The 27,886-nt window shown below is 53.6% G+C and overlaps 3 protein-coding genes across 6 annotated transcripts; 2 read left to right on the top strand and 1 right to left on the bottom strand.

Moving 5' to 3' along the window:
• Positions 1-55: 55 nt before the first annotated feature.
• Positions 56-6,498, bottom strand: PARD6A (par-6 family cell polarity regulator alpha). Its single transcript, XM_083852292.1, is given in 4 exon segments — positions 56-1,859; positions 4,911-5,133; positions 6,336-6,404; positions 6,406-6,498. Coding segments are annotated over 4 exon segments (1,158 nt in total). The 5' UTR covers positions 6,484-6,498; the 3' UTR covers positions 56-1,071.
• Positions 6,499-8,108: 1,610 nt separating this feature from the next.
• HERPUD1 (homocysteine inducible ER protein with ubiquitin like domain 1) lies at positions 8,109-13,922 on the top strand. Of its 4 annotated transcripts, none has more exons than XM_083852294.1 (8): positions 8,109-8,282; positions 8,563-8,640; positions 8,721-8,795; positions 9,762-9,883; positions 10,218-10,340; positions 10,967-11,314; positions 12,200-12,305; positions 12,913-13,922. In XM_083852294.1, exons 1-8 carry the CDS (start codon positions 8,145-8,147, stop codon positions 13,078-13,080), a joined length of 1,158 nt encoding a protein of 385 aa, XP_083708420.1. In that variant the 5' UTR covers positions 8,109-8,144; the 3' UTR covers positions 13,081-13,922. The 4 variants fall into 4 exon arrangements, with proteins under 4 accessions (XP_083708420.1, XP_083708419.1, XP_083708422.1 ...); XM_083852293.1 differs by having other exon boundaries at positions 8,120-8,282; positions 12,910-13,922; XM_083852296.1 differs by having other exon boundaries at positions 8,121-8,282; positions 8,724-8,795.
• Positions 13,923-17,654: 3,732 nt separating this feature from the next.
• CETP (cholesteryl ester transfer protein) lies at positions 17,655-26,834 on the top strand. The gene is made up of 16 exons (XM_083852291.1): positions 17,655-18,343; positions 19,163-19,277; positions 20,088-20,222; positions 20,749-20,819; positions 21,826-21,913; positions 22,014-22,083; positions 22,653-22,713; positions 23,347-23,438; positions 23,711-23,890; positions 24,315-24,365; positions 24,699-24,866; positions 25,752-25,819; positions 25,940-25,982; positions 26,066-26,135; positions 26,486-26,571; positions 26,688-26,834. The coding sequence occupies exons 1-16, from the start codon at positions 18,103-18,105 to the stop codon at positions 26,760-26,762; spliced, it is 1,614 nt and encodes a 537-aa protein (XP_083708417.1). The 5' UTR covers positions 17,655-18,102; the 3' UTR covers positions 26,763-26,834.
• The last annotated feature ends 1,052 nt before the right edge of the window (positions 26,835-27,886 follow it).

Here is a 27,886-nt window from a genome sequence, read left to right as displayed (position 1 = left end):
CACTTCCCTGCTGTAAACAAGCCTGGACTAACCAGCTCTGCTGTCTGGTTTGCTGTCTTGCCCGTCTAGGGCCTTGCTCAGTGGCCACAGGGAGCTGCTCCCAGCTCAGCCCTCGCAGTCCCAGAGGACTGAAGGTCCTCCTCCTCCTCCTCCTCCTCCCGTCGGCCAGGTGCCACCACACGCCCTGCACCGCCGCACCCACAGGAGGACCCTGTGTTGGTTGGGCCCTGGGCAAAGGGGCTGGGAGAGCCGATGTTGGGCATCACTGCTAAACCAAGGCAGCAGCTTCCCCCCACCCTCTCCTGTGTGGCTTGGGCCTCCCGAGCTCGGGGCTGGAGGAGGATGGAGCTGCGCCATCCCCCGCAGCAATTACTGGGGCTGGGTGCTGCTGCCAGCCTGGGGGCCACCCATGTCCCTGCAGGCATCACCGGGGGACAGTGAGGGGACCGTGGAGGGGACAAGGTGGGAATGTGCCCGCAGCAGGCTGGGAGGACCTGGCGAGGCTCCCTGTGCCTGGACATATGCAGCGGGACAGAGGGGCGCAGGGAGATGATGTGCCCCAGCGTCCTTCCAAAACTCCCCACGATGGGCCTTACCGGGGCCACCCCAAGCAGCAGCAATGGCACAGTGCATGCCAGGGGGTACTGTAGGGTCATTGCAGGGAAAGTGCCTGCCCTGTCCTGCGGCAGAGGCCATTTGCTGCCCTGGAGGGGGAGCAGCACCTCGGGGCGGCTGGGGCCTGGTGCTGGCCCCTGCAGAGACGCGAACCACGGACAAGCGGGGTGCTTTCTATAAAAGGTTTTACTGTCCATTGCAATATATTACTCAGTGATGCGTATTCTGATAAAACAATTAAAAACCCCACTCGTTCGGAAGAAGCGGGGCGGGAGGCGAGGTGCTCAGGCAGGCAGTGCCCGGTGGGAGCAGGTGCTGCCCTGGGGACCCAGCGCAGCGAGAGAGGGCAGGGGCAGCCCCGCTCGGCCCCCGCCGTCTCCCCGGTGCCCACAACCAGTCCGGCTGCGCGGAAACCCGGCCAGCTGTGAAGGGCAGTGCGGGAGCACGGCCCCGCGGCTATAGGGTGAGCAGGGTGCCGTCCTCCCGCACGCTGCCCCGGCCGGGGCTGCCGTCGTGGCTGCCCAGGGACTGCAGGGAGCCCCGCGAGCTGTGCGGGGACAGGCTGCGCTGCAGGGGTCCGTCCGTGGGGCCCCCGTTGGGGCAGCCCCCGGGGATGTAGTGGGGCGCGCTGTCACTCTCGATGACCAGGTCGCCCTCCTCGTCGCTTTCAGCCGTGCTGTAGTTGCTCAGGTACTGCGAGGCCGGGCTGGGGGTCTGCTGGCTGGGGGTGCTGTCTGTGGACATGCCCGAGCTGCCCGAGGCCTTGCTGCTGCGGATGACGTTGTTGCGCTGGTTGGCCGGCTTGACGGTGATGATGAGGTTGTGGCTGTTGGCCACCATCATGTCCGTCACCTGGTCCAGGGACTTGCCGGCCACGTCGATGCCATTGACCTCCAGGATCTCGTCGCTCACTGCCAGCAGCCCCGTGCTCTCCGCCAAGCCGCCCTTCACCAGGCGGGAGATGAAGATGCCGGGCACCTTCTCGACACCCTGCGGGGCCACGCGCACGCTGACGCCATCGCGGATGTAGAAGCCTAGCGGCTTGTCAGAGCCGTGCTTGTGGAGCCGCACGCGGCGGTGGGTCTCCGGCAGGATGTCCACGTCGATGATGGAGGAAATCTGACGGAAGTCCTGGGGCATGCCGATGAGGAGGTGAGGCTTGGCCCGGTAGTGCGCAGGGCGCAGCAGGCCCTTCTTCTTCCGCTGCAAGGAGTTGGAGGCGAAGACGCCGGCATCGGACTCTGCTGCGGGAAACAAGGGGGATGCGGTCAGGCAGTGCCCAGCCAGCTGGCACCGTGACCTCCTGGGGACACGGGCAACCACGTGTCCTTGGCCCCAGGTGCCAGAGGAACGGGCGGGAGAAGCATCCTGCTCCCAGGGCTCACCAGCTTTTTCCGCCCAGATCATCACCCCCGGCTCTTCCCGCAGCCTGTCTCCTCCAGGCCCATCTCCTCTCCCGGGATTACCCGGCGTACTCACAGCCGGGATTAGTGGGATCGAGGCAGTGATTCAGCCTTAATCACGCTTTAAGCCAAACTGCAGCTTAACACTGGAGCTGCTGGCTCTAACAGCCCAGGAGCTGGTGCCATGCCCTGGTTTGGGTTTGAGGAGAGGGAATCCAGGCTTCAGCTCTCCTAATATGACTGGGGGACGTGACAGCACCCAAGTCCCTTGTCCCTGTTGGAGCAGGACCATCGCTGCCAGCAGATCATCGTGGCCACAGCCATGTCCCGCAGAGCCCTGCCACCACTGAGGATGGAGACCCCCACCTCCTGGTGACCCATCCCTGGGCTGCAGCATCCCCAGCCCCACAAACTTCCCAACCCACAGTTCCCAGCACTCTCTCTTGTTTCATGACCACCAGACGGGGGTTGGCTCCATCCCCCTCAACCATGCCCTGGGTGACCACCCTGTGGCTGCTCTGTGGGTCCCAGCTCCACCACGTCCCCCCTTGGCCGTATCCCGCGGGTGCCAGGGAACAGCCCCTGGGACCTCTCTGGTTTCTCCCCATCCGTTTTCATGGGGGAGCCCAGATCTGCACGCTGCGTTGCCAGCACATCCCCCCAGCTCTGCTCAGGGGGTAACAGCATCCTCAAGCTGCTGGCCACGCTCTTCCTCATTGCCAGGCCCATGAAATGCTTCGTTTGCCATGAGAGCAATTGCTGGCTTGGATTCAGCCTGGCCCCAGCAGCACCCGCCCCAGCCAAGCAGTCCCAGCCCACGCCAGCGGCCAGCAATGCAGCAAAGCACCCCGTTCCAAAATGATCTCCAAAAGGTGCTAATGGGAACAGAGAGCCTGGCCCCAGTGACACAGCAAGGGGAAGGGAGCGTATCCCCCGTGCCACCCAGGTGCAGCACCCACGGAGGGGGTACCATGCTCCAGGTGCCCCCCACCAGCACCCAGACCCCGTTCCAGCCACATGGGCTCTGGGGAGACCCCGCACCCAGGGGACGCGGGGTTTCTCCCAGGACAAGCCAGCCTGCCAGGGCTCCTGGGTTATAAATATCTCCCTGCACTCACTGCCTGGCTTATTTTTAGCTCGGGGAAGGGAGGCGGAGGCTTTCCCACAGCTATTTCAGCATGCAGCTCCTCTCCGAGGGGCGCGGAGCAGCCACACCAGGCAGGTCAGCACCCTGCAGACAAGCCCTGGGGACGCGCTGGGCTTTCTCCTGCCCTTCCAGCCCGCCCCGGGCCATGCCTAGCCGGGGGGGGGGGGGGAGCTGCCCCCAGCCAGGCTGACAGCACTGCTGGGACGTCTTCACCACCTCCGCGCGTGAGTCTGGCCGAGGAGGCACCCGAAGGGGTGACGGCAGGGAGAGCAACCAAGCTTGCAGCATTTGCTTTTTGAGCCCCTGCTGCAGGACCGGCTGCTCCAGAGCCCCCCAGCATGTACACACACACACACGCGCGCACACACGTGTGCATAGTTCCCACACTCAACATGTGAAAGAGGCTCTGCAGCCGCCTTCCCCGCCAACCTGGACTGGTTTGACTACAGCCCAGCCCTGGGATGACCTGGATCCATTTTAAATCAGCTGTGACTCACCCGGGGCTTGCTCCCAGCCTCTCCACACACCTCCCGCAGCCCCTCTGCTGCGGGCACAGCCGGGAGCCAGGGCGAGCGGGACCCAACGGCACCGCCTCCCTGCCCTCCTCATCGCACTGCCCATGGTGCAGGGCCATGGACACCCGCTCTCCGCACTGTGCCAGCTCAGCGCGGCCGCCCACGGACCCTCACAGACTTTTCCCAGCAGGAGAGGCAGCTCTGGAAGAGAAGTGATGCTCCCACGGCAGCCCCAGCACCTGCTCCCCGTGCTGCAGCCCAGGTCTGTCCATCGCTCTGAGCTGAGGGGACGGTTTGGTGCTGGTAGGGATGGCCCTGGAGGACCCCATGGGCTCCGTTTCCCCCCTTGTCACCAGCCTGGATGGCCTCTGCTGGCCGCATGCCTCAGGGCCATGGCAGGAAACACGTTCAGGCCATCCGCCACCAGCAAGAGTCCAGGAAAACCCGGCTCTCCGGCAGGGGTAGGTTGCTGAGACCCAGCACAGCGTCACCCCTCGCCCAGGGGCTTTTTACCAACAGCGTGAGCTAGAGCCAGCGGGATGCTCCAGGCACTGTGCCAGGGACACTGGGACTTTTAGAGCAGGCTCCACCTTCGTGCACTTCTGCTTAATGTTTAAAAAGCCTCGGTGCTATTAACTGAGCAGAAGGGGACCTCGCAAGGAGGGCTTGTCTCCATCTCCCCGGCAAAGAGGTGACATACCCGAGGCATTTGTCACCAGGAGGCTTTCAGCCTTGCAGCACCAGGCAGCTGTGATCGGCACGCTGCTATCACGGCTGTTTCGCGCTCCGATACGAGCTGCTCTCCAGGTATGCGCTCCTGCAGCCCGGACAAGGCCCTGGGCAGCCAGGAAGGGGGCGAGCCCCCTCCCCCTGCAAAGCCCCCGGTGGTGCCCCAAGAGCCCTGACAACACAGTGGCTCCCCCACCTTGGGGCAGGGAGACGGATGGGCTCTGGCAGCAGCTGCTGTGTTTTCAGGGAGCCCACACAAGCCCAGCTGGAAATGCAACTTCAATGGGGCAAAGCACAAGGATTCCCTTTGCTGTCCGGGCAGCGTGGGGCCAGGCTGGGTGGCAGAGGTGTCACCTCCTCCCGAGCCATCCACCAAAGCAGTGGCAGGAGGGGACAGAGCCAGCCCTGCGGCCAGCACGGGAAGCATGGGATGCTGTCTGCCCTGCTCGTCTCTTTTCACGGAGAGGACGGATCCAGCACCCTTCTCTGGCTTCTACTGACCCTTTTTCTGGATGATGACCCTGAGGAGGGGGTTGGCGGAGGACAGGGCCTTGTGGTAGTTGTCGTCATTGTTGATGGGCAGCAGGTCGCCGTGCACGTCCGTGTAGCCCAGCAGCACGTCCACGCGGGGGATCTGGTGCACGCTCTGCAGCAGGCGATAGAAGTCCTGGAACGTGCCCACACTGGAGCGCTTGATGGCGAAACGGCGAAACTCAGCATCAAACTGCAGAGAAGGAGGAAGAGGAGGTAAAGGCGCTCGCACACTGGAGGAAGGCGCAGCAGGACCCTCCACCTGTTATTAACGGGGCGCTAGTCTGGAGACAGGGCAGCGGCTGGCTGAGCCTCTATCCCCAGCCGGCATGGGGGGACCGTGACACCAGGAGGCCCTTGCCTGTGACATGTGTACTGCTGTAGCACGTCGTGAGCAGCAGCGTTAATTATTGCCTCCTTCGGTCACGACGAACGAGAAGCCGATTAAGAACAGGCTCAGGAAGGCAGCAGGAGGGATGGCACCGCACCTGCAGGGCAGGCAGCGGTGCTGGGTGCACCCTGGGGAGGAGAGCACCGCACGCCCCAGCGCGGGTGCCGGGGATGCGGGACCAGCTGTGCCGTGGCAAAGCCCCCCGGGATGGAGCGGGACAGTCACTGCAAAGCCGGGGAAAGCCCTAGGAGGAGGCGGGGAATCAGGAGCTGGCGCAAACCCACCGGGTCTGCGGGGGGCAAGGAACTCTCCCCAGGGAGGATTTGGGCTGGGGACCCAAACCTTTCAGACCACCGCGTCCTGCTGCGAGAGGCACCCGGGGGGGGGGGACGCGGCTGGAGTTCACCCCCTGGCAGGACCCCAGGGGACCAGGAGCACCTCGTAAGGGGCCAGCAGCGGCACGTCTGTGCGGGCTGCAGCCGGCCAAGCGCGCAACCCGGGGGTGGCGGCTGCGGGACTGGGCACGCAGGCACAGCCGGGCAGGGATGCGCCGGGCAGGCACGCATCGGGGTGCGGGGGGCAGGTGCGGCGGGGGGAGGCGGCACGGCTGGCTGCTGGCAGCCCCGGGAAGCGCGCCCCGGTGAGCGCGCACAGCTGGCCGCGGGGTGGCCGCGGGGTGGCCGCGGGGCGGCCGCGGGGTGGCCGCGGCCGGGGCCACCGGCGGGGCCGTGCTGCCCGCCTGCCCGACACCTGGCGGGCGCGCCCCGGCGGTGCTCCCGCGGCCGGCACCGGCCGCGACAGCCCCGCATTGGGATTCCGCGGCGGCCGGGCTCGGGCTCGGGGGCAGGCCCCGGGCTGCGCCGCCGCAACGCCGGGGAGCGGAGCGGAGCGGAGCGGGGCGCATCGCGGCCGGGCTCCCGCGCCGCCGCCGCCGCCGCCGCCGCCCGGTGCGCGCTGCCTCCCCCGACGTGAGCTGCCGGCCGGGCACCGGTACCGGCGCTTACCTTGCTCTTGACCTCGATGACGGGCTCGGCGGAGCGCGCCGGCGTGCGGTGGTGCTTGGCCATGCTGCGCCGCCCCGCTCCCGCGGCCACGGGGGATTTTCACCGGCCGTGACGTCACCCGGCAGCCGGCCGGGCGGCGCCGCGCCATTGGCCGAGGCGGGGCGCGGGGGCGGGGCTCGGCGCGGCGCGGCGCGCGGCCGGGGCGGGGGGAGCGGGGCGCTGACAACGTCGCCATGGCAACGGGAGCGGGGCCGGCGGCGCGGCCCGAGCACGGCACCGGCACCGGCACCGGGACGGGGCGGCCCCGGGGAGCCCGGCGCGTTCCCGGCCCCGCGCCCGCGAGCTGCCCCCGGCTGCCGTCCCCGGCCCGGCGGGACGGTTTCGTTACCGCCTCAGGGCGCCGTGGCCGTGGGGAGGCGGGGATCCCTGCGGCGGTTCACCCCGGGGAGGCGGGCAGCGTTCCTGCGCGGCGGAACGAGCTGGTTGGTGGCAGGGGGAAGCGGGGCTGCGAGCCCCCGCGCACCCACCGGCTCCCCCAGGCTCACGGGCTCGAAGAACCAGGAACCTGCTCAAGCCCGGGGCCTAACCGGCACCGAACGAACCGTACAGGCACTGAACGCACCTCGAGCTAAACCCTGACAACCAGCCCCGCTCGCCCGGATCGCGCTCCCGATCTTTGCCCTCCCCAGCCCCCACAGAGCCACCTCCGGGCAGCCCGACACCGCCCCCGCGCGGGGCCCGGGGCAGGCGGGCTGTGCCCCGCACCCCGCTGCTGCCCGGCGCGGCGGGGGGGCCGCAGGGCTCCGGGGCCGCCGGACCCCTCCTCGTGCTCCGGGAAACTCCCCGCCGGCTGCGGTCAGCGGCGTGAGCCGAGAGGGGCTCACAAGCGGAGCTGTGAACTAATTGGCGATTTCAGCCCCGGGTTTAATTCTGAGCTGGTTTTTTTGTTTGTTTGTTTGTTTGTTTTTATTTTTTTTTAACAGGCTAACTGCGTTGAGGTCAGAGAGATAATCCCGATTACAGCAGGGTTAACGTTTACGCAGACGCTTGGTGGCAGAGGACGCTTGGAGCCCTTCGGCTCGGATTTTGGTAAATCGGGGTTAATTGTTCGGAGCTAATTGCTGTAAGGCCCACGTGCCGGTCACGCCCCTGTTCTGAGCGGCGCCCCTGCAGCTGCGGCCACGGCACAAGCCCCAGGCCCCAAGCCCCGAGATAAGCCGGCAGGGTCGGGGCAGGGGTTTGTTTTGCCTGGGTTTCAGGAGCTCTGAGCCAGCTGCCGGGACTGCAGCGCGGGCTGCCGGCTGTGTCCCTGACCCGGGGGGGGGACACCCGCGTGCCCAGGCCCAGCTGCTGGGTGCTCAGAGGCGCGGGGGCCCCGCCTCAGCTCCGAGCCCTCCCCGCTGCCACGGTGCCTGCTGCGGGCAGGGGCGGGCCCCGCCGGCTTTCTTCCTCCTCGCAAGGCGCACGGAGCCCCTCGGCCCCGCTCGGGGACCCCCCGGGGCCCTCGCCCCGATCTCGCCCCCGCGCTCCCGGGGCCCGGCCCCACGGCGGGACACGGCCGCGCCGCGAGCCCCTCACGGGCCGGGGGGGGGGGGCGGTCGCCATGGTGACGCGGCGCGGAGCCCCCGCCCTCCCTCCGCCCCCCGCCGCTCCGCCCCCGCCTCTCCTTCCCATTGGCCCACGTGTCCTCCTCTCCCCCCCCTTCGCAGCCAATCGGTTCCAGCCAACGAGCCGGGGAAGGAGGGCGGGGCAAGGCGGGCGCCTATAAAAGGGGGCGGGGGGGGGGGGGCGCCGCCTTACGCGCGCGTCATGGCGGAGCCGCAGGAGCTCTCGCTGCTGGTGCGCAGCCCCGCGCGGCGCCACCCCGACCTGCGCCTCCGCGCCGAGCCCGCCTGGACCGTGCGGCGCCTCAAGGCCGAGCTGCGCCGCATCGTGCCCGGGGCGCCGGTGAGGGTCGTGGGGGCCGTGGGGGCCGGGGCTTGGGGGCTGGGGGGGGGTTGCCCGGCTGACGCAAGGCCCGGGCGCGGTTGCAGCGGGCGGGTGTCGCGTCAGGGCCCTGCGGTGACGGCGGGCGGGCGCCGGGGCCGGCCCCTGTTAAACGTTAACGCGGCCGGGCTGCCCGCCGCGGTTGCCGTGGGTGCGCTGCTCGCATGGGGCTGCCGGCGCTGCGGTCGGCGGCTTCGAGCTCGGCCGAGCAAATAACCCTGCTCTTTGTTCTCCTTCAAAGCCCGAAGACGAGCAGAAGCTGATTTATTGCGGGAAGCTGCTACTCGATCACCAGCATCTCCAGGAGTTCCTGCCAAAGGTATAAAAAATATTTTTTACTGCGCTGAGGTGCACCGAGCGTGTCACAAGAGATTCATTTTTCCTGCACTTATGTTTTAGCAGGAGGAGTTGCATGCTCTTCATTTGGTGTACAACCTCAAGGCTCCTGCAAATGTGCAAGAAACCAACTCAGAGGTACTAAGCTAATGTACTGCTTTGAGTCTTTGGGTTGTAGAAGTTTGCTGATAACGCAGGTGTTTCCTGCTAATGCATTGGCAGTGTTGCTGGTAACTTGATTGGTTTGGAGTGTGAGAACATATTTGGATTAAGCTCAAAAATAACTTGTGGTTCAGTGGTACAGATCATGATGGCACCTGTTAAGAAATGTCTCAGTTGTAATCTAGTCCTAACAACATCGCTTAGAGGGAAACTGCTTTTTGGTAAACTCTGTTTTGTTAAGGAGAACATGACCTGTCATATCCTGCACTCTTTTGGATGGAGGCTTTTTGTGGGCAGAAGATATAGTTATTAGAAGCAGTTCTGATTGCTCTGTCAATGTGTGGGGAAGGAAGACTGTTAGTTGAGGACACTCTAACTGTTCATGACTCTTCCTGTGGAGGAAGCTCAAGATAAACATTAGTAATTGATCTGAGTACTTACAGTCTGAAGTGCAAATGTGCAAACTCATTTTTATTTTCAAGTATCTAGAAGTGTTTATGTTGCCCAATATAGACATTTGAACTTATCTTACCCATGTTTGGAGCTTGCCGTTGTGAGTCACCCTTTGTCTGAATATTATACAGATGTATCACTGCAGAACAGCTCTTGAATTACATCTGTGTACAGCAGATGTGTAAGCAAGCAGAAACTCGGGTAGCTAAAATTGAACTGTCTTCAGTGCGCTTCTGACAGTTTTTTTCCAGTTCTTTAATCCCCAGAGGGGACTTGACTGTTGGTGAAAACTGAAAATACACAGTAATACACAGTAAATACAGTATTGCAATGGCACCTGGAGGTACCTGGTGCAGAAAGTGCATGAACTGTGTAACTGTTTCTAAATCAAGAGGCATGTTCAGTGTGAGGTAACCTTTTTGCATAAGACTTTAATAGTAATTCATCACTAAAATAGTAATTCATTGCTAACTGTGTTGATGTCTCTAGGTTAAAACTGGTCAGCCAAGGCTAATGTCAGAAGCTAGTCAAGAACCAGCTGCATCTTCCTCAGATGGTGAAAGACTGAGGTGTTCTTCTGGTGGCCAGGCTTCAGCGGAAGCCAATACTAGGTGAATACATCACTAAGATCTTTGAAGTGTTGACCTTTCTGGGGCAGACTGGTTGCTAACCCCTTATGCCATGTCTCAAGACAAGGACAATGGAACATAGGCCAAAGGTCATAAGGGTGTATAAGCTTTAGTGGGCATGGAAGAAGTCAAAGGAAAATGCCCTACTGTTAGATGAAAATCTTCCTTTTATTCATTTGGGTAGAGAGATGGCTATAATGCATAAGGAAGAATTCATTTTGTTTCAGTGCATGAAATGGTAGAAGCTATTTACATGTGTCCTGTAATAAATAGCTGTCTTGTGCAGTATTTGTTAACAAGTGTTTCTTTTGAACAGGCTTGAAACACCTCCCAATCCTTTCCAGACTGTAGCCCCGGGGTTTTCTGCTTATACGACCTATAGCATGCTTCAGATGTCCTGGCTTCAGCAGATTTACGCAAGACAATATTACATGCAATAGTAAGTCTTTGTAAAGCTATGAGTAGAAAGCAGAAACTGTAATGCAAGGAAATGGAGAACTTCTGGTAGTCCTTCCTCTTTTGGTTTAGTGTGGTCAGACTCTCTGTTGTACCTTACACTCTGTGGTGTGGAAATGCAGCTCTGTCATCTGGTGTTTGGCTTAGTTTTTAGGCTAGTGATTTGAATCTTGCAAATGGCAGATCTCTGCCTGCCTTCACTGGGAGAGCAGGCATCCCTAGAGTAAATCTAATTCTGCTGATAAGCCTTAGCTCCTTACAATCTTTTTTGACTGTTTAAAGTAGCCCCCAAACTAGAAATCCTTGGCGCATGTAAGACAATCGTAGCAGCCTTCCAGAATACCTTTAGATTGCTCCAGAAATTTTTTTTATGAAGCGTTGAAGTTGCTAAAGTGAAGGTGTGGGGTTTGGCTTGAAGTCATCTTGTAACTGTTTGTCATAGGCAGAGCCAAAACTTGTGTTTTTAACCCATGGAGTCTCTATACTTATTTGGCACTTGTATGTGACCTGACTTCGTAGTTCTGTACTCTTAAGATGGACGAGTTTTCAGTGTCTGTTCCACGTGAAGGGATTTGAGTTAAGCCTTACTCTTTGTTTTCTGGTTTTCAGCTTGGCCTCTACTGCTGCGTCTGCTGACCAGTCTCACCCACGACGTTCTCAGGAGATACCGGTGGCACAAGTGACACCCCCCGCTCCTCTCCCAGATCCGTTTCCTGCACAAAATCAACCTGGAAACCAGAATGCTGCTCCACAGGTTAATGCAGCAGCCAACCAGAACTTGAGGATGAATGCCCAAGGGGGTCCCCTCATGGAAGAAGAGGAGGAGGGTGGCAATCGGGATTGGTTGGACTGGCTCTACTCTGCAACGCTGTTCTATGTTTTTGTCAACATCATCTATTTCTACTCCAGTATCAGCAGATTCCTCCTGGTTATGGGTGGCACTGTTCTGATGTATCTGTAAGTGTATGGCGTTGATCTCTAGTATTGTCAGAAACGTTATAGAAGTGCTGTGCTCTGCAGGGTGGTGAGCTTTCTGGTCTTTGAGCTTAGAGAACTCTTACACCTAGAAAAGATGAACTGCACATCTCATCCTGGTGTTTAGCAAAAATATAACTGGCCTCTGGGTTCCAAGAAGAATGAATAGGTGATAGTAGAGCCTCTCGCCCCTCTTTTGTACTATAGCTGTTGTAGTTGACTTTTTAGAAAACTGTTGGAAACCAAAGTCACTCTCTATGAAGCCCTAGCAACTTTGCGATATAGAGCAGGTACATATGGAACAACTGACAAATATGAAAGAACTGACGAGCTTGTTTGGAAATGAGTGGTTGAAATGTGGGGAGAGGGACTTGGTTGCTTTGGAAGTTATCTGACCATGTGTTTTTTTCTGCTACACCCACAAGGTGTAGGCACTGTAGAGATACTAACTTTCTAAGTGGGTCTGCATGGCCTGCTATGTTCTGGTAAGATGGTGCCGTTTCTCCTGTTCTTTGTGCCCTTTAGGATCAGAGAAGGTACCCAGGGGTATACATAGCATGGTTAAGATGCAGGTTCCAGTTCTGTAGCAGCATCTTCCAGCAGGCTTAGTCCTGATTAAACAGTTATGAACCTAGATGCAGTGCTGCTTATTTTGAATGCTAGCAGATGGTTAGCTGTGTCATCCTATCCCATGGTTTGCCTGCTAATAGGAGACTTTAAAATATTTCCCAGGTCAGGGCAAAAATTTAGCATGTTGAATTTGCTGTCTGCAGTGATTAGAGCAGTCAGATGTTACTGAACTGCCTTGGTGTAACAGGAAGGAGTAGGGTTTAGCCACTATTAATACAAATACATTGGCTTCCCCAGGCATCACGTTGGATGGTTTCCATTTAGACAGCGACCAGTTCAGCCCTTCCCAGATAACGTTCCTCCTCAAGCTGCTATAAACCAGGACCAGAACAATAACTTACAGGTATTGTCTCTGTATTTTTAAAAATAGCAACATGGAAACCCTGTGAAGTTTCACTTTTAGCTTTCTAATTACAATTTAGTAGTAAAAATGACTGATTTTTTGTGGAGAAGCATCTTCTGTGGATAAATAATTGCCAGCATGCTGCTTTTGGTGTAGTTCATTCTACAAAATATTTCAGGCTGCTGCATGCTGTCTGCTAGTTATTTGTTTGTTGGGGTGTTACGGTGGAAAATAGTCTGCCAAAGACCATGCGAATTCTGTAACTGAAGGCTGGTGGCATATGAGCACATGAGCAATCTGAGTCCTGCATTTACAGTTGGCACTTGTGGCTGATGCCACTGTTCACTAAGTTAGCTGTAAATGCATGCATAGTTCACCTGATCTGGTGCTTGTATCTGTCCTAAGCAGTCCTCTTGGACATACAGCATGAGTTAGCCACAACATAGCGTGTTCTTCTAACTTTGTGGTTGTTGGGAGGTACTTTGGTACAGAAGTACTGCATGGGTTTCATATTCTGACAGTGAAAGTCAAGTAACAATCATGCCGGTTACCTGATTCTTCTCATGCATTTCTACAATGACTCACTGAATCTTCCCTCTTTCAGCAGGGAGGGAATGCGGACAGAGCAGATGACAATGAAGCAGCATCTGATGAGGGACAAGCTTTACCAGAACTGCAGCAGGCCAACCCTTCGTTTATGAGCACAGCATGGGTGTTTTTCAAGACTTTCTTTGCATCCCTCCTTCCGGAAGGGCCTAGGGTGACCCGCAATTGACACAGGTCTGCTTGTCTGAAATGTCGATGGGCTTTAGTTTCCCTGAGTGAAATGGATAAAAACTCCAGCACCAAGTGCAAATGTGTGGCATTTCTCTGGCCTTCACTGATGAATCAAACTTCTCCAAGAAGCCTTAAGCTGTGGCACAGAGACAAGATGATTCTTCTCATTCCAAAGAACTTCGTTCTGTAGCATTTATTAGAAACCTACATAGAAGCTTGGCATTGTAAACTTGTGCACTAAATGCACAGGCTCTAAGCAGGTGGGCAAAAATGTTAGAGAAGCAAATTGCTTCTTCTGTGCAATGTGATTCCTGTTGGAATGTTTCAAATACTATTTAAATTACACTGAGTGTAGTATCTTGAAACAAATTGCTAGATATGCATTAGCAGGTTTTTAGGAAAAATCTATTGTTAAATTGCTTCAACAATATTTTAAACTTCATGTAAATATTTTCCTATGAAAGATGTATTGTGCAATTTCCTTGGCAAAGTGGGGGACTGTAAGACAGTGACCTCCTGATAAGCAATTATTTCAGTGGAGTTGCAGTCTAAATACCAAGCTGCCAAATTCAGATACTTTAACCTTGAGACTTAATTATTCCCTACTTCGAAATCATGGGAGAAGAGTAAGTGCATTCAACTCTATTTAGCAAGAACTTATGCAAGATATAAACGTACTGTTTTCAGATGTAAAGTTAAAGCAGTCTAAAACCTATATTCAACTTAGTTGCTCTGGAATGAAAAATGCATCTCTTCGTATTTGATTTTCCTTTTGATTTCTGATGTGGTTAAGGGCTTTGATTCAATAAAAAATTGCAGGCACTTACGTCTGTACTTGTATATGCTCATCATTGGCTCTCTTTATTGAAAAATGATAAATGAGTTAGAGTAAAAAGATGCTTGCAGAAATGTCAACTCCTTAGCTAACTCTGTTCAGCAGCCTTTAGTACTTAGTGCCTCGGATAGCTCGCTCGCTTGTTGGAAGCTGTTGGCACAAAGGCCACGGGCATCTTGAAGCAGGTAGTACCGTGGGTATTTGCAAAGTCTGGCGTCTGACCTGTTGAGTCCAGTGGGTGACTGGTGTCTTTGCAATGCATTATGTTGGTTCAGGGATTTAGTGCATCTTAATTAAGGAGGAGGTTATGTATGCCAGCTGTGGGTGAGACAGCAAACCCCAGCTTTAAATTAGCTGAGGAAATTGAAGTTAGAAATTAGGCAAAGATGAACATCGTATCCTCCAGAATAAGGCTGAAAAGTCTAAGAGTTAAGAAGTTTTCTGGGAACTAAGTATTAATGTGACCCTGTGCTGGGATGAGAAGAGCTGATGTTTCTTTTTGAGGCTATTTGCTTTCTGCAGCTTCAAGGATATGGGTTTAGGAAGCTGGATAGGCAGAGTGAGTTTGTCTTGGCTCACGCTTCCAGCTGAGTGAACCTGCTGCTATTTTACATCTTCGTGCTTGCAAGCACAACTGCAGTGCGTGTTCAGATGTGGGCATGCTGTGCAGTTCCTCAAAAGCAGGCTGGTTGTGCAGGTGGTGACTGTCCACAGGGTGGCAAAGTGAGCAGCAGAATAAAACCAGCTTCCCTGGTGCTCAGCGGCAAAGCCAGGAGTGCGATGGCTCTGGAGACAAAGAGGAATGTCACCTGTGTGTCTGCAGCAGATGGAGACATCCCAATGGTGGTGCAGTTGCCCAGGAGAGTTACAACCTCCCCTTGTTTTTTGCCCAGTGATGTACCTCTGGCTGTTTGAGGACGGTGGGATTTGCAGAGCCGTGTCCAAAAGAGGAGCTGGAGCTTAGAGCTCTTGGGCCAGCTGGAGGCCATCCTGTGGCTATTTCCTCACTGTCACAAACATGCTGACTGCACCTCATCACCTCATCCCAGCCTCTCTGGTTTACAGAGAGCTTTTGCAATGTTTGCTAGTATGTCTGAGTATTAAATGTTGTATAAAATAAGCCTGGTCCATAGCCAGGCTTACAAACGCAGTGAGGGGCTTGAGGTGAGCTGATGCTCTGCCTGCCAGGGAGGATTGAGCAAATGCTGGAGAATGATGCTTCTAGGCATGTCTGGTGATTGCTTCTTGACATGTGTTGCAGAGAAACCACCCAGATTTCTTATGTTAGCACTGAAACTTGTATTTGATGCCTTTTTCAGCCTAGGTTTGGCAGGGCAGAGTCAGTGCTGAGAGACAGCTGGCTGCTCTTGCAACCTTCAACCCAGCTGTCCTCAGCCCAGGCTACCTGGGTGCCAGCGTTTGTTTTATGGAGATCTTTATGGGTGGTGCTGGCAGGAAAAAGGTGGGTGGACTTTGGCACGATTTCATGGAAAACATGCAAGACTTCATTGTTCAGAAAGTATTAAAGGTTGTTTGCCTCCCAGGTGATGGTTTATCTCACAATTCACAAATGAGCTTGTGGTTTTATTTCCTGCGTAATGTTCAAGCCTGTTGTGGTAACAATTTCTGACTCAATTTATTTTTGAAGATGAATCTCTCCAACCAAAGACTCCTGCTGCTGGGGACTGACCACAACCCTGGATAATGCAAAAGATGCGCAACTGCAGTCTCCAAGGGCTGGTGCCGGACACTTGTTTGTCCTTTACCTACTCAGTGCTGGATCTGTATCAGACGGGAGCAGCTGGGCTTGTGCTTTCCCTCGGGCCATCCTGGGGCTGAGCTGCTGCACGAGTCCTGGAGGTGGTGCTGGAACCCGTCTTGCTGACAGAGCAGAGCATGGCCAGGCTACCTGGAAGGCTATCTCAGGAAGCAGCTGCAGGGTAACATTGAACATTCAGGTCAATGCAGTGTAAAGATTAATGGCACCACCACAAACCTCTGGATATTGCAGGGGGGGAAAAACAACCCCAGTGTACAGCCCCCAGCCAGGTGGTGAGTGCACAGTACGTGCACAGCTTCCAGAGAAAACCTTAGGCAGCAAATACTTATCAAAACATCTTCCACCATTCCCTTTGCAAGCACTATGACAGCAGCTTGGGAGTTTAACCTTTCTTCAGATTTTTAAACCTGCCCTGCCTCATGCTAGCACAGCTTGGCCTTGTGTAGAGGGCAGGCAGGCTGTTCTGTTCCCCCTGTACTGGCCTCTGCTCTGGTTACTCCCGGGCAGTGATGCTCATGGCACCGCCACGCTCAGCATGCTTCTACTATTGTAGGTGGAAATTGGCTTTTCCGTTCCTGCTGGAGGTCAATGTCCAGCAGTCCCCTGTCCTCGCCTGTCCTCCCCACAGGAGGTTAAGGAGGTTGCAAATGCCTCAGTTACCAGGACCAGCATCTTGGGTCTGGCTCCTCGCTCTTCTGCCCTTATATACCTTGGGCAGCAGCCCCTGTACCAAAACGCCTGCTTTTTCCTGTTCCTTTATGCTGGTAGCGGTTCCTGCCCTGGGTGGAGGGATGGCTGTGAACTCCTGGGTGTTGCTCTGCTCTCACTTATGGTGACTGACTGCACATGTCCTGCTATAAGTGTGGAGCAGGGCCTTCCCCCGCCAAAAGCTCAGCTAAGGGTGCAGGCAATATGCTGCCGTCACACCCAGCAGCAGCAGCAATCACCTCTGACGGCTGATTTAAGTGTCTTGATGCTTGAAGGAGTTCCCACGCTGTGCCTTGGGCTCCCTCTCCTGTGGTGTGGCTGGAGGACCCCCCTGTGCCAGCCTTGGCTGCTGTCCTGGTGTCCCCCAGGGCTGCTGGGGAGGCTGGTGGAGGCCGTGAGCTGAAGGACAGAAGCCAGAGCCACAGCAAGAGGAGCGCCTTTTGAATCGAAATGACGCATGAGCACGGGAGCTCACCTTGCAATGGGTCCGTGCCTGTTGCAGCTTCCCTGTAAAGACAGCAGCGAGGATGCTGTGGGGGCTGAGATGAGGGCTCCGGGCTGTGACACAGGACTGCTGCTGCCAGATGCCTTTGGTACGTGCTGCGTGCCGCTGCCTTTACGTACGCTGCTAGCATTCGGTTGCCTGTCTATATCGCAGCACCGGCTCACGGTGGGGAGCCTGTCCCAGGCCGCGTTGCTTCTGGTCTGGTCGGTGACCGCGAGTGCCTCCGGCAGGGTACCCACGGCCGTTCACTTTCTCAACTCAGGAAGAAAACAAAGTGGCAGGGCGGGGGCCGCTGGACAGCAGGGCTCCCTGGAGGAAACGTGCTCACCCGCTGCGGGGAGGATGAGGTGTCTGCCAGGGAGAGGAGGGAGGCCGGTACCTTGCCTCACCCAAGGGGGCTGACTGCTCCCATCGTCGCTAAGGTCTCGCCTTCCCCTTGCGAAAGGTCCCGTGGGGGAACTCGTTTGTGGGAGTCTTACTGGGGAAATAACCAGGCTCTTTTTTTTTTTTTTGGCCCTGGATCTCATTTTGTGGTTGGCCCCAGCACTGCAACAAGGTTCGGAGTCAGTGGTGTGCAGGGTGGGTATGCACCAGGAGCAGGTTTGAATCTGGGTTTCTAAAGTTTCCTAAATAGCAGTGGAGGGGCTAGGTGCATGACAATGGGTTCATCCTTAGCTGGAAGGCAGCAAACTAGAGGCAATCCACAAATCCATCTGAGGGGCAGAAAGCCTCCCAGCCCTGTGCTCACGGAGCTCTGCAGGGATGTGGTCTCACAGCAGCAGCCCCGGCACAGCACGCCTCGATTTTCCCACTGTGTGCCTAAAATCGCGGGGTGTGTGGGGGGGTGGCTGATAACGCAGGCTGGTGGCTTTCAAAGAGCACTTTGCTGAGAAGTTGCTGCAGGAATACAAAACGTGGAATACTTCTGTGCAAAGAGCAAACGATGAACTGGCTGGAGGCAGAGTGTGAGGCTGCTCCCTCGCCTGTATCCCACTCCAGCTCCGTACCCAGCTTTCTCCACCACCTCCGTGCAGCATCCCCTGAGTTATGCCGTCTTGGCAGGAGAGCCACGTCCTGCAGCCCAAGCGCCAGCTGCAGGAGGAAGGCAACGTGCGACTTGACGGGGGCGAAGGAAACTATAGGAAGATGAGGAAATGTGTGATGAGATTTTGATAACTGGAGGAAGCAGGTCATGTCCTGCTTTGAACAAGCTCTGCTTGGAGGTATGAAAGCAGCCTTGGCCGGCCAAGAATCAGTCACTTCTCAGCGCTCTCTGCTCCGTCTGAGGATGCTCTGGGCTGGCAGGATGAGGCTGGGGACCGTCGGGATCTTGCTAGTGCTCGTCCATACAGCAGCAGCCTGCGAGTTTGGGCCAGTCCCTTACAGAGTCACGGGGATCGTCTGCAGAATGACCAAGCCCGCGGCATTGCTGTGTAAGTGCCCGCTGTGCGGGACTGCGTTTTTCCCCCCTCCATCAGGAGAAGTTAGTGATGGCAGATCAGCCAGGTGAGGGGACTCCTCGCTTCCCTGACTCTCAGGGAAACTGCTCTTCTGGCAAGGTGTGGTGTTACCTGCCTGGGAGCACGTTAAACCACAGGCACCTGGATGGTACGGATGGTACCACAGCCTGGTGGCACAGAAGATCTGGAGCAAACCAGGGGTGGACTTTTTGCCTTACAGGAATCTTGCCTCTTGGGGATCAGTCTACAGAAGGGGAGAAGTGAGAGGTTTCTCTACTGCTGTTTTTTGTTGTTGTTGTTTTTTCTCCCTCTGTTTATTGGTTGTTTCTGTTTTTTCAAGGGTTTGGGGGCTTTGCGGGTGGGGGAAGAATTAGTACTTCTGCAAAAGGTTGGCACAGCTCTATCGCATCCTCTCTGATGATGGTACATGCATAAGAGCGGGTATTTCTGGAAGGAAAAATTCCTGCCCAAAACTTGTCCCCTGCCTAAGATATGTGCCTGAGGCTGGTACAGGCTGGATAGTTTTAGGAAAATGGGTACAGAAAGTTCAGTCTCAGAAGCTTTTCCTTGGAGCCCCAGCAGCTGACTGTAATCTCTGCAAGCAGCAACAGAGCAAAGCACAAGGGCAAAGTCAACGGCTTGTGCTGTGCAAAGAGAAGAACAGCTTTGACCTTGCCAACATCTGCTGTGCTGGTACAGATGTGGCGTGTGCTTTAATCGCAGGTGCAGACCTGATTTTGCAGCTAGAAGAGGCTGCACTTTGCTATCTTTGCTGTTTTCTTTCACCAACAGTGAACCAGGAAACAGCACAGGTCATTCAAGCAGCGTTCAGAAATGCCAAGTTCCCAAACATCACGGGGGAAAGGTCCGTGAGGCTCCTCGGCAAGGTGGCTTACGGGCTAAGCAAGTGAGTATCGCTGCGCCTCTGGGCTGGGGCGCCGCGGGCTGGCGGAGGGCAGGGAACATTGGCCTGGGAAGGGAGCTTTGGTCCAGTAATTGTTTGAGAAAGCAAAGACAGAGATGCACTTTCTTATCTGTGCCTTTCAGACAAGTCATTTGCATGTAAAGGTTTAGGCTGTTCATGCGCTGTTTAAGAGCTTTTCCAGCTCCCTGGGAAGACAGCGAGGAGCCACAGAAGAGCAGGTCTCTGAAAACCAGGACAGGGAGTGCTGTCCCTGGGCTGGAAGGGGCTGTCCAGCTCTCAGGGCTGTTGTCGATAGATGGTGCCAAGGGCTCGTCCTGTGCTGAAACACCCATCTGCACAGTGTAGAGTGGACTTGCTTTGTGACAAGGACAGCTGGGTTTCACAGTGTTACTAACGGGGGTTATTTGGAAATGACAAATGCAATGATGCAAACATGGGGTAGATTTGACTGCTGCTGAAATAGAGCACTGCAATAAAACAGAGGTTTTTACGAAGCACATTGCTGTGTGTTTCCAGCTTCAAGCATTCAAGCGATCCCTACATGTGTATGGAAGTGTGTAGCAGGGGAGGAGCCGTGCACCGAGGCTGAGTGAACGCAGCCTTGCAGCTGTGTGCAACCCCTTTGCTCTTCCAGAGCTCCCTGGTGCTCCCCAGAGCTGGCACAAATCCCACAAAAACCTCAGGAGCAAACCTGTTGCACCCAGTCATAGAAAGTGCCCACAGGGCACAAACTCCTTTTTTTTGTTTCTTTTTTTTTTTCCTTTTTTTTTTCTTTTTTTTTTTCTTTTTTAGCATCCAGGTCAATGATTTGTCCATAGAGCAGAGTGAGGTGGAGCTCAAGGAAAACGATGCCATTGACATTGCCATTAAAAATGTGACGGCCTTCTTCAAGGGCACCCTGACCTACGGCTACGCCGGGGCCTGGTTGTAAGTACCCGGGGGCTGAGCACCACAGCCCTGGATCCTGCCACTGCCCAGGCAGAGGCAGCCCACAGCATGGGTGAAGGTAGAGGGGCCGTGCTCCTCTGGCTCCCTCGCAAAGGGAGCCTGAGCAAGGCAGTATTTTATATGCCAGCAGTGCTGCTTACCCCCACCGCTCTTTTCCTCATGTCACTTTTTGCCTTTCTGTCCCCACCATTGCCTCTTGCATGAGATGAAAAGGCTAAAATGTACAAGCTGGCTTTTTCCCTCCCCATCATTGCTCTGTAAATGTCATCTGTGTGCAGTACACATGGCCTTAATGCTCCCATTCTCTTAAGTGGTGGCTTGCAATGGTTTAAAGCCAGATTATTTGAGGTGGGCTGCTGCATGCCAGGGTTTTGCACACCACGGTACAAGGAACGATGTAAAAGGTGCTACGAAAGAAACTTGCCCTGTGGCTAGAGTGCAGTCAGGAAAAGCTGCTCCCACGTGCGTGTGCCGTTGATAAATCTCCTCTCTTCTGCCCTTACAGTCTACAGCTTTCTCATTCAGTTGATTTTGAAATTGAGTCTTCCATCGACCTCCAGATAAACATTAAATTGAGTAAGTAACAGCTGGGGACCACGAGCCATAGGGACCTTTGCACGGTTGTTTCCACCCAAGCCACAGCCGGGCTGGGAGGGGCAAGCAGGGGCCGGCTCCATGCACCTCGGTGGGGACCAGGTGGCACCTGCCTCTGCCTCCCTGCACACCGGGCTGGAGACAATGTGGCCCTCAAAGAGCTCGTAATCTTAACAGCCCAAGAGGAGGGAGCTGGTACAAACCATTTCAGCAAGGTAATGCTGGGCTGCACCAGCAGAAAGTGAAGAACTGCCTGGCCTTCTGGAGTGTCTTCAGGACCAGCTGTTCATCTCCTGCAGTTTGGGATGACTTGAAAAAAAACCATTGGGATGTTTCAAATGAGTTTGCCAAATTATGGCTTTGTTGCAGGAGCCTTGCACATCTGTACAGTCCGCTTTTTCAGCTCTCCCTAGGTCAGGCCCAAGGAGTGCTCAGGGAAATGAAGTGTTGGCTTTGGGAAGGTTGACAGTACAGGGCTTCCACCAAAAGGGAACGGGCAATCCATATTCCTCCACCTCCCATAAGGAGTGAGAGGGATTTGGATTACTACACGTGCATCGAAATGCATTTCCTGTCTCTGGTAAGCTCCTGGGGAAAGCAGCATGAAGCCACGTATATTGCAGTATATTGCAATTTCCAAACTTTTTGCAATATGACTTAACCCGCTCCCCGCTCTGGGTTGTGGGCGGCATGCAACTGTCCGGGTTCTGCTGAGTGATGTTAGGACACAACCAAGTCTCCGACTGTAGGACTTGGCGAAGCTGTGCTGGACTCTGGGAGCTGTGAGCAGAAGCCTCCCTCTGCATGCAAAGTACCCCCACCTCCCCTACTCTGCAGGGTCCCAGATCTTTTGGAAACCTCCACCAGGAGGTGCAGGGAGCTCTGACAGTCCTCCTGCAGCTCCAGGTCAGCGGTGTCTGCTAAGTGTACTCCTCTCTGTCTCAGGAGTAAGTCAGCTACTTCTTTTCTTTTTCCTTATCCCGTGCAGTGTGCCAGGAGGAGCAGGTGGCTGCTGATGCTTCAGACTGCTACCTGTCGTTCCACAAACTGACACTTCACCTCCAAGGAGACAAGGAGTGAGTCTGGTCCCCTCCAGAACAGGGACTCACGTGCTCAGCCACTGGTCCCGCTGCGGGACCGCTGGCTCTCCCTGACCATGCTCCCTGTCTCCCGCAGGCCAGGCTGGTTGAAGCAGCTCTTCACAGATTTCATCTCCTTCACTCTGAAGTTTGTTCTCAAGAGAGAGGTAATATGGAGGAAAGGTTGGCTTGTGCTGCATGTTCCTCTCTTCATATATGCCTGCAAGATAATAGCAACACACTTAATGACAAATAAAAAAAGAAAAAAAGGCTGTGCTGACGGTGCCGGACCCTGACTGCCAGCCCCCAGACCTCACTGCGATGTCCAGCTCTGCCTCGGCTGCCCAGAGAGCCCCTCCTGGCCAAGGTGCCACTGGAGGTGGCCGTGTCCCCACCCCACAGTGGGCTCTGATTCCCTCCCAGCCCAAACCTTCCTCTGCTACAAGTGTGACTCAGAGGCTCAGGTTGTGCTGGAGCACGTGGAGGAAGGACAGGCTCAGCAACACCTGCCTACACCACCATGGGGCTTTGTCCGCACCCCTGTGAGCCCTTCAGGCCTCCCTTCCAGAGGAGTGGATTGCAGGGAGCAGGTTTGAACTCCACTGCCACCAAGTGAAAGGAGTGGGGTTGTGCCAATATGACATTGTCACTCAGGAGACTGTGGGTCATGCCTACAGACATTGCTCAACCCCAAATCCAGCTTCCCCTTCATTTTTTCTTTTCTTTCCTCTTGTAGGTGTGCAAAGAGATCAATTTTCTTGCCCAGGTGCTGGCCAATTTTGTACATGACCTAGCAGGTAACTATCCTTGTTTTTCTGCTTGCTTTCTTTACATATAGCTCTTAACGTTCGAGCCCCAGCAGGGCAGTAACCACATCCACCAAAAAAATCTATTGAAAAGTCTGTATGGGATGCCAAGCTCCCAGACAACAGCAAAATAAACCTTGGCGATCTTATGCTATGATTTTCTACACCAGGTTGATGTTAAGGGTGATTGCACTGGTTCAAAGATGTTTCAGTTCCTAATGTATTTCTCCTTCATTATTTAATGATGAGAGATGCAGGATAGCTGCAGGAGTGATGTTAGTTAGAACAGGAGCATGCTTTGGAAACTAGGGCTGAGATATTGCAGCATCTTTATCGACCTGCAGAAGATTTTTTGACATTTCCTAGTCCCAAATGTCAAGGAAAAGCGGCGAAGTGTAAAACTGAGTAACTATCTCTGTGTCCCAGTGGAGAAAGTAAACCACAGTGAGCAGTGGAAGGATCAGCACTAGCAGTCAGAGGAGTGGGACCCCCCCGTCCCATCCTTGTGCACGTTCCTCTTGTAACTCCCCAGTCACCTTCTGCAGCAAGCCCTAAAAGAAAATGCTGCAAGTTCTGCTTAAAGTGATATTTCCAATGTGAGCTTTTTGTGTTTTATTCTGGCAGCAAATTTTGTTCGGGATGAGGATATCGGACTTGATATCTCCCTTGCATCAGATCCTTTAATAAAAGCAAATTACCTAGAATCACATCACAAGGTAAAGTAACCCAGGCTCAGAGACAAGAGGTTTTCTGCTCGTGGTGTTAGCGGCAGGGCTGGGAGGGGCTGGCTCCTCACTGCAGGCAGTGCTTCCGTGCTGCACCCAAGGGTGTCTGCAGCATGGGCTGATCGCAGCCTTGCAGCCAGCCAAGCAGCTCGTTCCCTGCTCTGAGTCCAGCCAGCCAGCCCTTCACCTTGCGATGACTAGTGGAAGATGAAGGTGTTGACAGGTCATGTTTCCCTGCCACATGTCCTTGCTTTCTTTTAAAGGGCCTTGTCATGTACAAGAACTACTCTGATGTCTTCAGTGACTCCGTTTACTCCCCATCACTGCTCACCGAATCCCGAATGCTCTACTTCTGGCTGTCTGAACACATCCTCAACTCTCTGGCTTCGGCAGCTTTCTTAGATGAACGCCTGGTGATGACCATCAGTGGGAAGAAGTTGCAGGTGACTTTCAGGGGTGGTTCCCTCCTTACCGTCACATAGCACTGTATTTTCGGGGGAGAGTAAAAATTCTCTAAACTTTGGTTTTTGGTGAATGCTGATTTCTGTAGATTGAAATCCACAGCCAGTCACTACACGTGAACCTGATCAGAAACGGGTACCTTCTTAGCAAGTACATGCTACCAGGCAGTGCTATCCCCTAGAGTGATAACATCGGCTGATAGAAAACTTCTTTTCTGAGTTGTAAAGGGACATGAATTTATGTAGGAGTACTGAGGTAGAAAGGGGGTGAATTCAGGAGAAACCATTCCTCTGGACATGCTGCAAGCCACACATCCATGCTCTGCCCCATCCAGGCTGGACTGGGGCTAACCATAACCTCCTCTTACATCTTTTTTTACAACTTCTTTCTGGTTTGTTTCTGAAGGAGCTGTTTGAAATCGAAGACACTGAAGTGCAGCAGAAGGCGGTGCAGTTGGTAACTTTTGATTCTATTCAGAGCATTTTGTCAAAGAACTTTTCAAATTGATTCATTTAAACTGTAACATCTAATATCCTTCCCTCAACAACTTAAGAGTCTTGGCTGATGGTGAAACGAGGGGTTGAAGGAGAAGTTGTTGTGCTTTTTGAGGATTTCTCCACCCTCCATGTTGACACAGCTTCACTGAAACCCATCTGAGCCGCTGGGCTTAGAACAAGTGGAGGAGGAGTTGGGAACTATAAAGCGGATGTAGACGTGTGGCAAGGTTTTATGAAATTGGGAAGCAGCGTGGCAAAAACCTTACTCTTCTCTTGCTCTTTATTTGACCAGATTTTTCAAGGCACCTCCTATAATGATTCTGTGGCCAAGGTGTGGAGCCTCACCCATCCCGAAATCTCTCTCCAGCCTGAAGGGACAGTTGTGAAGTCCTTGGTAGCAGTGGAGATCAACATCTTTCCCCCAGGAGAAGAGTCCCTGATGGTTCTGTACATGGAGAAGGTCTGTCCTTGCTTCTCCTGACTGTGAAGACCTTTGGAAAAGCTCTGTCCTGAGTCTGTACCACTCTGGGTGCTCGGGGACAGTAACAACTAGGAATATTTTGGAAAGGGGGTGGTGGCTAACCCATGGGAAGCGGAGAAGGCGTATCAATTTCTTTCAGCACAACAGTCTCTTCCTGTGACATTTGGGGCTGGGAATGATGATAGTGACCCTGTTGGCTCAATGTCTCTATTACACCAGCCCACTGTTGGTATGCAAGGTGGTAAGAGCAGCAACACAAAGCCCTGGTGAGTCCCTATTAAACACCACGTCGGACACGGCGAAACTCCTTTAACTGCGGTATTTTAGGAGAGAATGAAAGCACCATGGGAATGTATTTATTCTGAAATCTCCTAGTTTCCCAAATCTAGCTCTAGCCCCTGCCTAGAGGATGGTTGCCTCTGAAAGAGAAAATACAGCTGTGAAGAATGCAAAGCTTTTCCTCTGTGTGCCTGTGTGAAAGTTTCTGGTTACACTGTTTTACCCCAAGGTGCTTTATACTGAATATAAGGAGGTAGCAAAAAAATGCCAACACCCTTGCTGTAATTGTAACACAACAATAAGACAGTATGCTTGTGCAGCCTTGTAATTATGGGCTGGTATGGGCACTAAATGCTGCACAAAAGCAAATCACTGTCTCAGGGTAGACCAGACTCTTTTTGGGGAGTTGTGGCATACAAATGGAGAAGGAAAACATAGACCTCCCCAGGTAATAATATCTGGAGGTGAAGCCAGAAGGATGTTAAACTCTGGCTTATAGCAAGTAAACCAGAATTTCCAGATAAGACCTCTCAGCTGTAAGGCAAGCGGAGCTACATCTAAACGTCACTGTTCATCTTTGTGCAGGAAATCACGGTCACTATACAAGCTGCCTATGCAGAAAAGAAACTCATTTTGCGCCCTTCGGATTCCAGGTCAGTACTGAGGTTTCCTGAGTGTTCCATTGCTCCTTTTAGTCCATGTCTGAAAGCAGCACAAAAACATTTCTGCAGCTCTTCTTGACCTTTTTTCGCCCTTTTTTTCCTCCCCTTCAGGACAGAGTTTAAAGTCTTTAAATGCACAGCTGATCTAAGTGAGGTAAGTCCTAAGCAAGTATTCTTTAGGCCATTTGTTGCTAAACTACAACTTGAAAATTATTTTATCAATTGTATGACTTTCAGGATGATCAGTCCATAAGAAACTTCCTGCAGAAAATGATCTCAGTTGTCGGGATCCCAGAAGTGATTTCAAGTGAGTTTTCCCTTCAAGGAAGTGCCAACATACTTTGTAAAGCATCTATCATCAGATCTTCTAAACCTGTGTACTGAAGAAGTCCATTGATAATCCTCACAGCCTGGGGTGCTTGAGGAACATTTCACATAAATGGTGCAAGTTTCTGTTACATTCACGTGGGAAATAGGAAAAGTTTCGCCTTTGTAAATGGCTGGGATATAGGAAAATAAGTTTTCCATCAGGCTGAAGGTCATGGGGCGTTGGGGCACAATTAACTTTTGGCAACAGGCAGACAAGGTCACAGTACATGATGAGCAGCAAGCCAGGAGAGCTGTAACCATAGCTGGATGGTTTTACTGATTCCATAGGGATTGAACCAGCTTTGACCTCACTGATGAACAGCAAAGGGCTTCATTTATTTGAGATCAGAAATCCTGAGATCATCACAAGAAAGGTAAGCAGAGTTCAGAAATACCTGGCTCTTTAACCCTTCCTGGGAGTGTGGTAGTAATAACATAATACTAATATCTGTAATACTTATATAATACTTTTTTCTCTCCCGTTTTTTAGGGATACCTAATTGTACAACTTGACTTTAGCTTCCCAAATCATTTGCTGCTTGACTTCCTTCAGAAAAGATTTTAGAACTGGTCTCTTCTTGAAGGAGTGTAGGAAATTTTGGTGATTGCATGTGAAATGATTAAAAGACAAGCTGACTTAAATCAGCTTCTGCTGATTTTTTTTCTTTTCTCGAGAAATGCTCCAGTTTCTGTGCAATTGTATATCCACTAAGCAAAGATCTTGAAGTCTGCACCTCCACACATGCTACTGTTTCAGGATCTTTAAAGGAGATCCTAAGGAGCTTACAAGTAAGGGTTGAATTCTTAAAGGCCATTGGCACTGGGGTAGCACTCAGAGAAGCCAGCAGAAACAGGCTTTACCAATCGTTTGGTATCTCTCTTGTTACATTTTGGAAACCTAGCACCTTTTGTGCTGATTCTGTGTTGTTTTTTTTTTTGGGTGGGTGGGTGGGTTGTTTTTTTTTTGTTGTTGTTTTTGTTTTTTGGCTCAACCATGAGCCAAAGAGTTCATGATTTTGGCATACTTCAGCCATTCACATGACGTTACCAAACTGTAAGTAAGCTCAGGAGCAGTGATATTACAGTGGTATAGCTGAAGACAGTGGAATGTGAATTTGGAGAGCAGTTTAATAAGAGATCTCATGTCCTGGCTACATTCTTTAGAGTCCAAAACATGGTGTAGAGCTCTGGGCAAATCATGTCCATGTTGTGGGGGTACTGGCCAAGCAAACTTAACAAAAGTAATAAAAATGGTAAGGAAGCCAAAGAGATTATAAGAAAAAGTATAAGCATCTATTCAGACAGCAGGTTCCTGTTTCTTTCTACTGCAATACAATGATTAATCTGAGGTGGCTCAGTTATTTTCCTGTATCGATTCATGTTTCTTTTCTTTAAAACTCATCTCATTATTTGGAAGACAGCTCAAATGACAAATATAAGAAATGTAATGATCATATTAACAAAGGCAGAGGATGACATTCTCTTGTTCCAGCCTGGTGTGGAAAAGGAGGCCAGGACATCTTCCATGTACCAATTTTATAGTTTGGTCCATGGCACCCAAAGGAGGTTATCATAAAATCATAGAACAGCTTGGGTTGGAAGGGACCTTAATGACCACCCAGTTCCAACCCCCCTGCCATAGGCAGGGATGCCACCCACTAGATCAGGTTGCCCAGGGCCTCGTCCAAC

This window comes from Anser anser, assembly GCF_964211835.1.
Source record: "Anser anser genome assembly, chromosome: 11".
Taxonomy (NCBI): domain Eukaryota; kingdom Metazoa; phylum Chordata; class Aves; order Anseriformes; family Anatidae; genus Anser; species Anser anser.
The sequence above is the reverse complement of the archived record's forward strand: the minus strand, read 5'-3'. Positions and strand labels throughout refer to the sequence as shown.

Excerpts from the sequence above, each read along its gene's own strand:
- HERPUD1 (XM_083852293.1), top strand. The coding sequence starts at position 8,145 with ATGGCGGAGCCGCAGGAGCTCTCGCTGCTGGTGCGCAGCCCCGCGCGG. Across the intron at positions 8,283-8,562 it reads GCATCGTGCCCGGGGCGCCG|CCCGAAGACGAGCAGAAGCT; the intron begins GTGAGGGTCGTG and ends TCTCCTTCAAAG. Across the intron at positions 11,315-12,199 it reads GGCACTGTTCTGATGTATCT|GCATCACGTTGGATGGTTTC; the intron begins GTAAGTGTATGG and ends TGGCTTCCCCAG.
- CETP (XM_083852291.1), top strand. The coding sequence starts at position 18,103 with ATGTCCTGCTTTGAACAAGCTCTGCTTGGAGGTATGAAAGCAGCCTTG. Across the intron at positions 20,223-20,748 it reads GGCTACGCCGGGGCCTGGTT|TCTACAGCTTTCTCATTCAG; the intron begins GTAAGTACCCGG and ends CTGCCCTTACAG. Across the intron at positions 25,983-26,065 it reads GCACAGCTGATCTAAGTGAG|GATGATCAGTCCATAAGAAA; the intron begins GTAAGTCCTAAG and ends TATGACTTTCAG.